Below are 12,227 nucleotides of genomic sequence, written 5' to 3'. Positions count from 1 at the left end.
ACAGCCAGCAATCAGAACTAAAAGAAACGAAGTTGCATGATACGGAGCAGTGAGGGGTGCTGCACCGGAGCATCTCACTTCCAAAATGCTACCCACACACCGCACAGCACCGGAAAAACTGCTGGAGCCTGTATGCGGAGCCCGTATGACTGACAGGCGATAATCGCTGCTACACCACGGCCTGGAGGCCGCCAGGTGCCCGTGGGGGCGGGGGGCGCGGCAGGTCACCACCCACTGTGAGGGATCCCCGCTCTTCTGCAGAGCGACACATACCGCAGCGTGTCCCCGCCCACCCCGCCGCGCATTTGTACACCAGGCCTCGCCCGCCTGTGTGACGAACCTATCGAGCGCGAGCTGTAACAGCCGTTGCCTCGCCCCTTTCCTCTTCCACCGATAACGGAAGCGGCTGGAGGCCGAGTAGTGACGCGCTCCGCGGCGCGGCCTGCGTGCCACCGCTCCTGCCCCCCACCCCCTTTCTCTCTGGGCAGCATGTGGGGAGCGAGCCCGGGGTGGGCGGCCGATGCGGTGAGTGCGGGCTGGAGGGGAACGGGGGAAACGGCCGCTCCTTTTAATCTTTCTTTTCCTCAGACCGTCTTCGTACTACGCGCGCTCCGCAGGCCGCTTCGCCCCACTCCCACCCCGCCGCCGCTGGCGAGCGCTCTGCCAGGTTGGGGAAGAGGGTGGGGGCGTAGGCCACCATCTTTGGGGAAGCCTCCGACTCAGCTGGAGAGGTACTGGTGCTGTGGTTAGATCGACCACCCTGCCGTGTCCTTGAGCTCTGATGGGATCAGCTCTGGAGGGGGTCGGTAAAGAGGGTGACTTCAGCAGTGGTCCCCTGAAGCACAAAGGGGGTAAGTGGTGATACAGCTGTCTAGGGTATTGTCATTTCACATTGTGTCCTTTACTAGTGCTAACGGTGTTCTTCTTTCTCACTTGCCCTCCCTAGCCCTGCAGTCTTACCTCAGCCAGGTCTCCTGCTCAGGTACTTTGCTCTCAAAGGAAGAGACAGGGAGGCCCTTAGCACTGCTAATGTTCACAACAGGGAACTATACAAAGTTGATATTTGTAGGCAAAAGAGTCTTTGGGAATGAAGCACAATCTGCTAAGTGGAAGCAGGCAGTACAAGAAATCAGACAGAATAGCCCATCAGGATAGTTCTGTGTTTTTTACCATGAGGATGACTGTCCAGAGAAGCTGTCAGTGCCTCATTGTTGGAAGTGATCAAAGTGGGGTTGAATGGAGCTTTGAGAAACCTCGTCTAATGAAAGATGTTTCTGCCCATGGCAGGGTGGATTAGACTAGACAATCCCCAGTTTAAGGACAAAGAACTACTGGAAGGAGTCCAACAGAGGTCTACAAAGATGATTAGGAGTCTGGAGCATCTTTCTTAGGAAGGACTGAGAGAGCTGGGTCTGTTCAACCTGGAGAAGAGAAGGCCGAGAGAGTATTGTATCAATGCTACACAGCTGTGGGTGGGTGTCAAGAGGATGAGACTCTTTTCAGTGATGCCCAGTGATAGGATGAGGGGCAACAGGCATGGACTGTAGCATAGGAGGTCCGTCTAAGCATGAGGAGAAACTTATTTGCTTTGAAGGTGTCAGAGCACTGGAACAGGCTACCCACAGAGGTTGTGGAGTCTCCTCTGGAGACATCCACAGCCCTTCTGGACACATTCCCGTGTGATCTGTTCTAGGTGAACCTGCTTTAGCAGGTAGACTGGACTAGATGATCGTCAGAGGTCCCTTCCAGCCCAAACCATTCTGTGATTCTACACATTGTAAGGCATGTTTATCATTCAAACTTAAAGGTACTTTTGGAAAAATGAGGCAATGCATTACCAGTAGTAGTAAAGCCATTCAGTCATACCACAACACACAATGAGCATTCATTCTATTAGGATGATAGTTTTTGCTGTCAGAGTGATTTTGAGCTGTTCTGGTAACTCCTGGACCAGTAGAAACAGTGCTAATAATAGGAGTTGAGAGGCCTTTTGTTACCAACAGCGTTGCTAATAAAATTCTCCTTGCTGTGTCTTGATAGTTGACATCCTGTCATTCAGAAAAGCCCACTGAGATTTTTCCGCTCACTTTGTGTGCATTCAGCGTGTTTGGATAAAAAGCTACCTGCTCCTTAAAAATGGTGTAGGTTTGATTTTTAAATTCATCAGTAAGTTGACTGATTTCCTTCCAAGTATTTCAGATTTATGTCACCTTTGAGAACTGCTCTCTTGTTCTTACGGCTTTATGTATTCATGCCTTTCTGTCATTCTAAGTATCTTGGAATCCACCTGCTTACCCTAGACTTTGTGACTAGGGTAATACATATGGATTGAATGTAACATTTTTCAAAGATATGGGAATAACTGTCCCCTTAGTAAATTACTTATTCTGAAGGCTGTGTTAGCCCCAGAGGAGTATAAATGTGTCGACGAGGCACCGATGAACATGCCTTCTCTGTTTGTAACTTGTTCAAAAGGTATTACTGATTTGAATGATCAGATTTGAGGCCCTGAACAAACACTGGGATGGAGGTGAGGTCTGGCAATTTTAGTGGGAACATGAGGAAACTAAACACTACCCAAAAAACCTGAATTGCTTTCCTCTTAGCTTTAAAAATTGTAGACTACCGCTCTCTGTAGGAGAGAACATAACCAAATACTCATCTGAGGGGTAGAATCAAGTTGAAGGTGGAAAATTGTAATCAAAATATGTTGGCCAGTTGTGCTTTAATACAAAGTGAATGTAGGCTCTGTGATTTTGTATTGCTGTGAGGAACAGAAGAGCTGTTGGCAGATGCCTTCTGAAGTAAAGAACAGTTTTCTCTTTTCCATGCACCTGATGTGCATGTAGTGTAGTTCTGCTTGAACTTGAGGCAGCTATCCATGTATTTAGCTTTGTGGAGTTAAGTTTGTACTAAAGTAGGTTTGCACTCATATTCTGCAATGTAGAGATGTTGTGGAGGTCCACTTCTGATTCTCCTGTTTTCTAAGCATCTAGATTTTTGTAGCCATTTGGAGCTTTTTGTGATAAGCACATGGTGTCTAGTTATACCACAAAGAGATTTCTGGGATTGTTTTCAAACAACCTCAGAGGGCTAGCTTGGGAAAAATAAAGGGGAAGGATAGTGCTAGAAGAAGTGCCTTCTGTTCTCAACTCCTGCTCCAGTAGCACTGGCCAGCTGATGCCTACTTCCAGACTCCAGTATTTGCCTTCTTCAGGTCTCCAGTTGAAGCATCTAGGATCTTAACTGGATGTTGTTTTACTTGCTTGAGCTGGAGGGTGTTGTTGCACTTCTTGGAAGCAAAAGTTGAGAAAATTGTTGGGAAGGGTGCCAGTCTTAGTTAAGCAGTTAGAGTGAATGAGTTGCTGACCTTTTCAGTTAGTAGGGCAAGCTTCTTTCTCTGAAAGATTCCCCCAACCATCTTAGAATTCTTGTTTGCAGGGGGGTGTGGCAGGCCAAGTTGTCATGTCAGGAGATATATGCAAGTAGAGTCAAATACTTTCAGAGTTTTCAGGATTTTATTGATGAATGGTGAGGAGGGCTGAAATCTGGCAGGGACTGTTCTTCTGAATTGGTAGGCTGCTTTTTGAACTTCCATAAATTTGCAGCATCCACAGCATACCATTAAAAGAATTCCATAGATTGCCATCTATTCTATGAAGAAGTTTCACTTGTTTCAAACTTGACCTGTGCAACCTTTGATAGGTGTTTCCTTCTTATGTTGAAAGAAAATGCAGTTCTTTATTCCATGTTCAGTTTTGTCATGAGTTTGTAGACCTCTACTCTGTCCTGTTTCTTCCATCCATTAGGAAAGAAACAGACCGTCATGCAGTGTTGAGGAATAATGCACTGTGGACTTGCATAGTTAAATAATTATATTATTTGTCTTAGTTGTGTTTGGGGTTTTTTTGTTTTGTTTTGTTTGGGGTTGTTTTTTTTTTTGTTTGTTTGTTTGTTTTGGTTTTGGTTTTTGTTTTGTTTGTTTTGTTTTGTTTTTCCTAACAACTTCTGATATCCAGTCTGACTTGTTCACTGTTGGGGAGTACCTAGTAGATACCAGATTTAACCCCAACACATTATTCCTGATGTGTAACTTAAAGCTTGTTGTATATATGAATGGCCTTGCTTATATGACCGTGAGTATGGAATTTAGCCCCTTTCTTTGATCTGATAAAGCCTATAGCTCTTGCCTTTACTGGCACATTTACAGACACTTGCAAGAGTTTTTAAAATGTAGAACTGGCTTAAAGGATAATACAGGATGAGTAGCAAATTAAGAATTTTTAGTTGAAAAAGAGAAAACAAATCTGCCTTCCACATGCCAGGGGTATTGTAAATTCACTTTATTTTGCTTTTTTATTGATTTATCAAATAATGCATTTTTGCAAATAGTATCCAAACTTTTTTTGTGTATGCATGTGAATGTTTCAGGAAATGCCTCAAACTACATCAGAAGATTTTTTTCCAAAGATGGAAAGTTCAGTTGAAGAGATGGATACCTCTGATACCCAATGGGGCTGGTTTTATTTGGCTGAGTGTGGTAAATGGCATATGTTCCAGGTAAATACTTATGAAGTTATATTAGCTATGATGGATTCCATACATCAAACTACCTATTGTGGATTTGTCTAAATATGCTTTTTCATTCATTTTGAAGGCTGATTCAAACAGTCACTGCTCTGTTAGCAGTGAAGATATTGAAAGGAGCTTTCGAACAAACCCACATGGTTCTGTTTCTTTTACTACTGCAAAATTTAACTACGTGCTAGACTTTTCAGGTATGTATCTTTTCACAGAGTAAATTTGAATAATATAATGTACCAGATGTACAAGTTCATTTGTTCATTCAGCAAATTATTGTCCTCGTATCCAGTGCAGAAACTTGTGATTGGAAATGTATTTTTTACTGGAAAGTACACAGGAGTTTTTAGAAGCAGCTGCCCTGTTGCATTTTCTAGTGTAGTTTATTAATAAGTTAGCATGTCTTGTTTAGTAGTGCTCCATCATGTTACCACTGCTTACCTCACCTGTAGGTGGTACGTAGCAGGCACCTATGGGACTGGGAAGTTTGAACCTTTTTTCTTCAACATGCAACTCCTGTGGGCTTGAAAAACCTCTTCCATTCAGAGTCTACATAAGAAATATTGATATGAAGGAAGCTTTCTGCAAAACTTTCTGCAAAATAACTGGTATCAAACTGATTTTATAATTCATCAGGTAGTTGAAGCCAGTTCTGTTGTCAGAATATGGAGGAGATAGGCAAAAGGATTTTCTAGTAGGTTGTGAAGATCTCGCGCCATGCTCGTAAATTTACAGATAATTACAAGATTCTAATGTTTGTAGTTAATTATAAATGAATCAGTTAATCTGTCCTTTGTTCATAGGGATGTTCTAATGACTTCTTTTCTTTTTTTTTAGCTTTTCCATCCATAGGTTGTTTATTTTCTGATCAAATTTAAGCTATATGCTTAAATAGAAGCCTCTTCCAAATCAAAGAAAATAATAGTATTTGAAATACAGAAAGTGGAGACTTGGTAAAACAGCAATGTTACTAGGAGTAAAGTAGTATCTAACAATAGAGGGAGCTTTACGATTACTTGTGTTGAAATGTCTGCTTAAAAAAATTGGTTTGCACTAAATGCAAATGCTAAACAACGGTTTTTATGTTTCTGTTTGTAGGTCTTGGTGTCTTGCATTAAGGACAGTGATATACTTTGTCATCCTAGTTATATTAAAGCCAGTGGAAGTTTTGCCATTGATTTAGTGGGGCTGAATCTCAGATGGTTATTTTAACAATAAATGTTTTGTTTGTGTAATATTTGCATATTTTGACAACTCATATAAATGACAGTTATTCTGAGGGCAGTATTTAGAAACATTTATCGAAAATGCTGATTTATTAATTGTTGAAATAGGAATTCCTGTTAAACAACTTTCGGTGTAGTAATGTTATTTTTTAAAATGACACTTAAGTGTTTCATATGCTATAGATGACTTGCAGAAACTTTTATCTTAACTCTTGTTTTATGCTCAGTGATGAAACAAATCAACCTAACTACCCTTAAGCAACGTCCAATAAAGCGAGCTCCCTTTACTATCAATGCTTTCAGGTAAGGAAATGAAAGGAAGGCTCCTTATTTTTATTTTATTCCTGATTCTTCTAAGTAAAATGAAACAAAAATGTGTTTTGTTTTGTTTACATCAAACAATTTGAGTGGAAAAGCTAGTCAAGTGAAGAAGGAATACATTTCAGAAGAGAAGACTGTCAAAAGAATTTTTAGTTTATTTTTTTAATCTTTTTTTCTGAGAAAGTAAGGAACTTGTAGTGGAAGAGGCAAGGCATACTGAATACTGATATCCCTTGGCAAGAATCTTAAAGGTGTGCCTAACATTAGCCATTGGAATCCCATGCTGTAAATACCTGTTGAATCAGAATTGCTGTGGAGAAGCGGCAGAAAAAAAATTGACTAGTTTGTTCCATTGTAATAGTGACTGCATAAATTATTTAGAGGTATTATTGTAACAGCAAAAAAGATGGGGTTATAGTTTCTTGTCTGTACGTTTTAACAATTTACTCTAAAATGATGTGAACTTACAAGAAATTGCATCATAACAACCAGATTGTTTTATGAGTCTAATTGTTGCAGATTGTAAGTTTCTTAGCATTTGATCAGTCATTAGATGTAAAGCTGTGCTGATGTGAATCTTTTACTCACTAAACAATAAACTTATCAATGCAGTGATACTACCACAGGTAAAAGTGACCCTATGAAATATGTGGATTTTTTTACCAAAATCGTTTATTAGAAATAATTTTAGTTCTGAATCTGGTTATACTTTCAACCTAGGTCACGTTGCTCAGAGCCCTGTGCTGCCTGGTCTTGAATGTCTCCAGGGATGGGGCATCTACCACCTCTCTGGGCCACCTGCTCCAGTGTTTTAGCACCCTCATAGAAAAAAAATTCTTCCTCATGTCTAAATTAGTGCTGCTCTCCTGATGTTGCAGACCTTTCTGACTCTCTTCTGATTTATCTTTCCATTTTTTGTTGGGTAGATGGTGTATTAAAAGTGTTCACAACTGTGGTTTGTTTATAATAAGCTAAACCAGAATTTGAATAAAAAACAAGACCTATTTGAACACAAAACAAGGCCTTTAATCTTACCTACTGACAACAGACTTGGTTTGAATTAAAACCTTAAGTAGTTTTATATAAGTTTGGGGCTTTTTTTTGTTTGTTTGTTTGTTTGCACACTGTATTGTTTGGAGCAAGAGTTTGACAGAAGAAAATGCCTCATGTCTTTGGTATGATGTGTTTTTACCTTTTCTTATTTGAAGTTACATCTGTGAAAATGAGGCTATCCCTATGCCTTCACACTGGGAGAATGTAAATACTGAGGAGCCTTATCAGGTAAGAGTTGATATGCAAGTAGGTCACAAACATGGGATAATGAAATAATGCATCGAATTGAAATTGTACTAACCTCTTTTTTTCCAGCTTATTCCATTGCAAAAGAAAACAAATGAATATAATGAAGTTTCTAGTCTCTTTGGAAAAACAATGGATAGCCACCGAATTAAAAGAATTAAGAGAATACAAAATCTAGACTTGTGGGAGTTTTTTTGCAGGTGAGATTTTTTTCTAAACCCAACACTTAGGATTGTTAATGGAGCAAATCTTGAAGGCATGCAGCAGAAATTGCTATTATTATTAATGAAAATGTGTTACTTTTAATTTTTTAAAAAAATTATTTGTTATTCCTCTGTATTCAGAATTCCATTTTTAACACTATAGCTTCTACAGGTGCAGAAATGTAGTACTTATAGAAATCCATTAGGTGTAGATGTAGCACAGGTAAGACAGAAACATTAAAGTTACTTGGGGTGTCCATGTGGTAGATGCCCATGATACAGTGAAGTAAGGAGAACAAAAATAAGCTTTTTGTATTAGTATGGTGCAGAAGTACTTGCAGTTTTGGACCATGAATTTTAAATCATCATGACTAGACTCAAACACATCTTTGTTAATAAAATAGCAACCATTACAATCAACGCATTTTTGCCAATGAGAAATAAGTTTGTTTATTCTTGTAGCATAAAAATGCTGGCTGTAGGCACTGCAGTTTTTGGTTCATCTCATTGATTTGCTGAGCATACTTCTCAGTGTAATGGTTTTGCCACGATTCAGAAAGCTGTAGTGGATCAGACTGGCAGCAAACCACCAGTGATCATGACCTTTTTTTGGTGCAAGTTTGGCTTTGGGAAGTGCTCTGGAGGTTCTTCTTGGTCCAACCTGGTCATCACCAGTTGTAGAAAATCTACTTTTCGTTGCACATGACAATCCACTTGAGAAATGGTTCGTTGTTGTTGCATAGGTGACACTTCAAAATGACGATTTTTTAAATTTTCAGTCTGTTCATGAGGCACCCACTTATCAAGCTTTTTCACCTTTCCAATTTCATTCAAATGCCAAACAACTTCTTGTGTAGTTGTAAGAAGATCAGCTTCAATGATTGTGCTCAGCTGGTTGTTGTCAACTTCAGTGGTTGACCACTACACTCCTCATCTTCAAGGTTCTCATCTCCTTTGTGAAACTTCTTGAACCACCACTGCACTGTACTTTTCTGTATCAAAAACTACAAGTAACAATGAAAATTGCTAGAAGAAGTGTATGCAAGTGAGGCTTAGCTGTTTTGCTGTTGAGGGTAAAATACAGCCTTGGAGTAGATGGGTTTACACACACTGGTGAAGAAATTATTGCCTGGTAGTATATTATAAGGAGGTAGGTATTTCATCTTTTCAAATTCACTAAAAGTTATTTTTGTGTCCCATGTGGGACAGTGAAAGTAAGAGATGAATCTTAGTCTAGCATATTTTGGTTTATGCATCTCAGTTTGGAGTTGTAGATGATTACAGCAAGTAGAAAATGGAAGCTTCTGCCCATGAGACCATAATAAAGGTATAAGGGGTTATTGCCAAAAATTCTAGATGGCTTATATCTTTTGGAAAGTATGTGAACCATAAATTCTGGAAAACTTTATGAAATTATCATGTTGAAATTATCATATTACCTAAAAATGAAAGTAATTATATTTTTAATATTTTGGTGGTTTACCTGGATAATGATACCTCATAATCCACTAACTCTGTTATCCCTTCTGCTGTGTTATTTAAGTAGATGGAGGGAACAAAATCAGAGAAAAATGCTTTTCTTTTAAAAATGTATCTGCAGAAAATGACCACACTAAAACTAATACCAAATGAACAATGCTGGTAAAATTGGTATAAAAGACCTTTTTTCCTAATCTTGGATTACTTCTGTAAATAGTGCACAGCATCCGGAAGTGTGTGATTTCTAAAAGTTTACCTTAAGAATTCTGATCTGTTTAAAAACTAGAATCATCTAGGCATTCGTGGAAGTGGAATGTATGGAGTGTTTTAGGTCTGTCTGCCCTGGAGTGTTTTCAGAGGAGTAACTTAATTTGATGGTATGGATGTTTGTAATGCTGTATTGTGTATTCTCTGTAGGAAAAAAGCTCAACTAAAGAAGAAAAGAGGTGTCCCAACTATTAATGAGCAAATGTTATTTCATGGCACCAGTAATGAATTTGTAGAAGCAATATGTATTCATAACTTTGACTGGAGAATAAACGGGATGCATGCTGCTGTATATGGAAAAGGTAAGCATTTTTGTTCCAAACAAGAGTTTGGTAATCTTAACAGTTCAAAATTGTTAAGTGTTCTCTTACTCCCTGTGTTTATCCAGGAGCTGTTTACTGTAGCTCTACTTTTACATCAAGTGTAATTAAGAAAGTTGGGATGCAGTAAGGAATATAACTGTCACAACTGGTTGTTAGGACCAGGGAGTGTGGGGAGAAGATGTACAACAAAGCAGTTTTGATCACAAGACAATCTCCCTACTAAAACATTCCTACTAAAAATATTTGGTCATGTTGCTATAATTCAGCAATTTGGCAGGGGCGGGGGGAGTTGTATTGCTAATGAACATAAAAGAAGAGGCATCTTTCATCATCCTGTTACCTATATCCATGCTCTAGCAGTTAAGCCATCATGATAAGAATGTCATCAGATTTTTTTTATTTGGAAGGGACCTATTTCGCAAGAGATGCATCGTATTCCAGTCGTTTTTGCAAAGAGGACATGAAGCATGGAGATACTTTTCAAATTCATGGCGTGAATCTGCAGCCTCATCTGCATAGACCAGATAAAGTCATGTTTCTTGCTCGTGTGTTAACTGGTGACTATATCAATGGCGATTCAAAATACATGAGGCCGCCTTCAAAAGATGGAAGTTTTGTGAACTTGTATGACAGCTGTGTGGATAATACATGGAATCCAAAGATCTTTGTCATCTTTGATGCCAACCAAATCTACCCTGAGTACTTAATAGAATTTTGTTAAGTTTGAAAGGTGCTGGACTGAATGTTGTGTCTTTTTGATACTTTTGTCCCTTTTGTAAAGACAACAATGTAAAAACATGAAGCGTGAAAGGAGAGAGGTGAAAGTAAAGTTAGCATATGCTTATGGAAGATGGAAGCTATTAAACATTTAAGAGAGATTGTTGGACTGTATTTAAAAATCTGTAGACATTACTAATCCATTTTTCAAATGTAGAGACTATTACAAACTTGAAATTGCTTAAGGAGCCTTAAATACATTGGGCATTGGTAAGTTTTCAAAGGCAAGATTTATGTTCTGATTTTTTAAAATATATTACAAGTATTTATTCATGTGGTAAAAATATGCCTGTAATGTAGTATGCATATGATGAAGCTGATCTTTTTAGAAAGATTGTCTGTAGAACATAAAAAAAAAAAAACCCAAAACAACAACAGAACCCCAGGGGGCTTGGCTACATATGTGTGTATGTCTGTATTCTGTAGTACATATTGCTTTGTGTTTGAAGGTCTCTTATTTTGGATTCTAAACCTACCAAAAAAAATCCTTCTGGAGAAAACTGATGAAAGAACTCTAAAGTTCACGAAAGCTGTTACGTTTAACTTTAGGTCCCTTTTACTGTAATCTTCAGTTGTATACTTGCAAAGATTTGTGATCTTAAAAGTATATGACTAAACCTCTTGCACTAGGATTTGGACTTTGTTTTTTATGGAAATTATACCCATAAGCACTTGTGGTTGTTAATTGCTTGATATGTAACTGTTGAGATCAATGTTGGGATATCACCAGTGCTGTACACCTTTGAGTTCTTACTCTATAAAATGTTTGTCCTATTGTTGTAGTATGCATGTGCATGTACTTACATTCATGCAGCTATGCTATTACGATTCTTGCTTGGTCAAGGTTTAAAAAGCACTCAGTCCTTATGTATTTGCTGTTACTGAAGACAATGTTTAGATTAACTTTACTGGAAATCCTATGGTTAAACTAACAATGAAAATTTCAGAAGATGCCATCCTTTAATTCTCAAACACTTAGATAGAAGGCTTTCACTTACAGCTGTGTAGATCAGGTTTTCATAACTGGTATAGTCAAGCTAAAAGAGTATTTTACATGTAGAAAGAGCAAAAGAGACAATATTCAGGTAAAGAACAAACTTAAGTACTTAAATACAGGAAGAACCTGAAGAAGAGGCTGTTACAGTGAAATGTACTGAAATGTTGAACAATTTGCCATGAAATTGTGTCCCTGGTGTTCTTCTTTGTTAAGGGACTTAAGGAGAGCTAAGGGACAGTATTACAAGGTCTAAGTGGAAGCCCTTCCACTGCTTCAGTAACAAATCCCTATAGAAATAGTATATAATTATGGCAGACAATGATCTGTACTGGCTTGTGTCATAGATTTTGGGTCCTGCTTGCCACAGAGCAATGTTTAGATCATTTAAAGTAAAGTGTGACTTAACAGAGTTCGATGGCAAGGTTCACTCCATTACTTACTGCATGGAGGAAATATGCCAAGCAGAATCGGGTGAGAGCTGGTTTAAACTGATTTATATGGGGACAGGAGATGCAAAATGGTAGAGAGAGGCCCTCAGTATGTGTGCCCTTGCTTTCTAAACTCCTTCTCAGAGAGGAGTTTAGGTGTGACTGGATCCAAACCTAGTCCCAGACTTGATCAATGGTTCATGTGTAAGAGACATAGAGGGTAAGGGATTACATGTATTCATGGCCAAAAGATTATATGTGCGCACCCAATTCTTTATCTCACTTGGCTACATTTTCAAAGTTTCATCACTGCATCTCAACCTGCT

General features: G+C 38.8%; 1 protein-coding gene across 10 annotated transcripts; it reads left to right on the top strand.

The window, feature by feature from the left end:
* Nucleotides 1–396: 396 nt before the first annotated feature.
* Nucleotides 397–11,556, top strand: PARP11 (poly(ADP-ribose) polymerase family member 11). 10 transcript variants are annotated; one of them, XM_080363384.1, is made up of 9 exons: nucleotides 408–525; nucleotides 1,694–1,777; nucleotides 4,432–4,560; nucleotides 4,658–4,778; nucleotides 6,035–6,110; nucleotides 7,337–7,409; nucleotides 7,497–7,627; nucleotides 9,527–9,678; nucleotides 10,107–11,556. In XM_080363384.1, exons 3-9 carry the CDS (start codon nucleotides 4,435–4,437, stop codon nucleotides 10,418–10,420), a joined length of 993 nt encoding a protein of 330 aa, XP_080219510.1. In that variant the 5' UTR covers nucleotides 408–525; nucleotides 1,694–1,777; nucleotides 4,432–4,434; the 3' UTR covers nucleotides 10,421–11,556. The 10 variants fall into 10 exon arrangements, with proteins under 10 accessions (XP_080219506.1, XP_080219508.1, XP_080219510.1 ...); XM_080363383.1 differs by lacking the exon at nucleotides 1,694–1,777 and adding an exon at nucleotides 589–851; XM_080363380.1 differs by lacking the exon at nucleotides 1,694–1,777 and having other exon boundaries at nucleotides 397–525.
* Nucleotides 11,557–12,227: the final 671 nt, after the last annotated feature.

This window comes from Nesoenas mayeri, assembly GCF_963082525.1.
Source record: "Nesoenas mayeri genome assembly, chromosome: 1".
NCBI lineage: Eukaryota > Metazoa > Chordata > Aves > Columbiformes > Columbidae > Nesoenas > Nesoenas mayeri.
The sequence above is the reverse complement of the archived record's forward strand: the minus strand, read 5'-3'. Positions and strand labels throughout refer to the sequence as shown.

What these genes read in the sequence shown, in the direction of transcription:
- PARP11 (XM_080363380.1), top strand. Translation starts at nt 490, where the DNA reads ATGTGGGGAGCGAGCCCGGGGTGGGCGGCCGATGCG. An exon ending in ATACTGAGGAGCCTTATCAG is followed by an intron (nt 7,410 to 7,496) that starts GTAAGAGTTGAT and finishes CTTTTTTTCCAG; the next exon opens with CTTATTCCATTGCAAAAGAA. An exon ending in TGCTGCTGTATATGGAAAAG is followed by an intron (nt 9,679 to 10,106) that starts GTAAGCATTTTT and finishes TTTATTTGGAAG; the next exon opens with GGACCTATTTCGCAAGAGAT.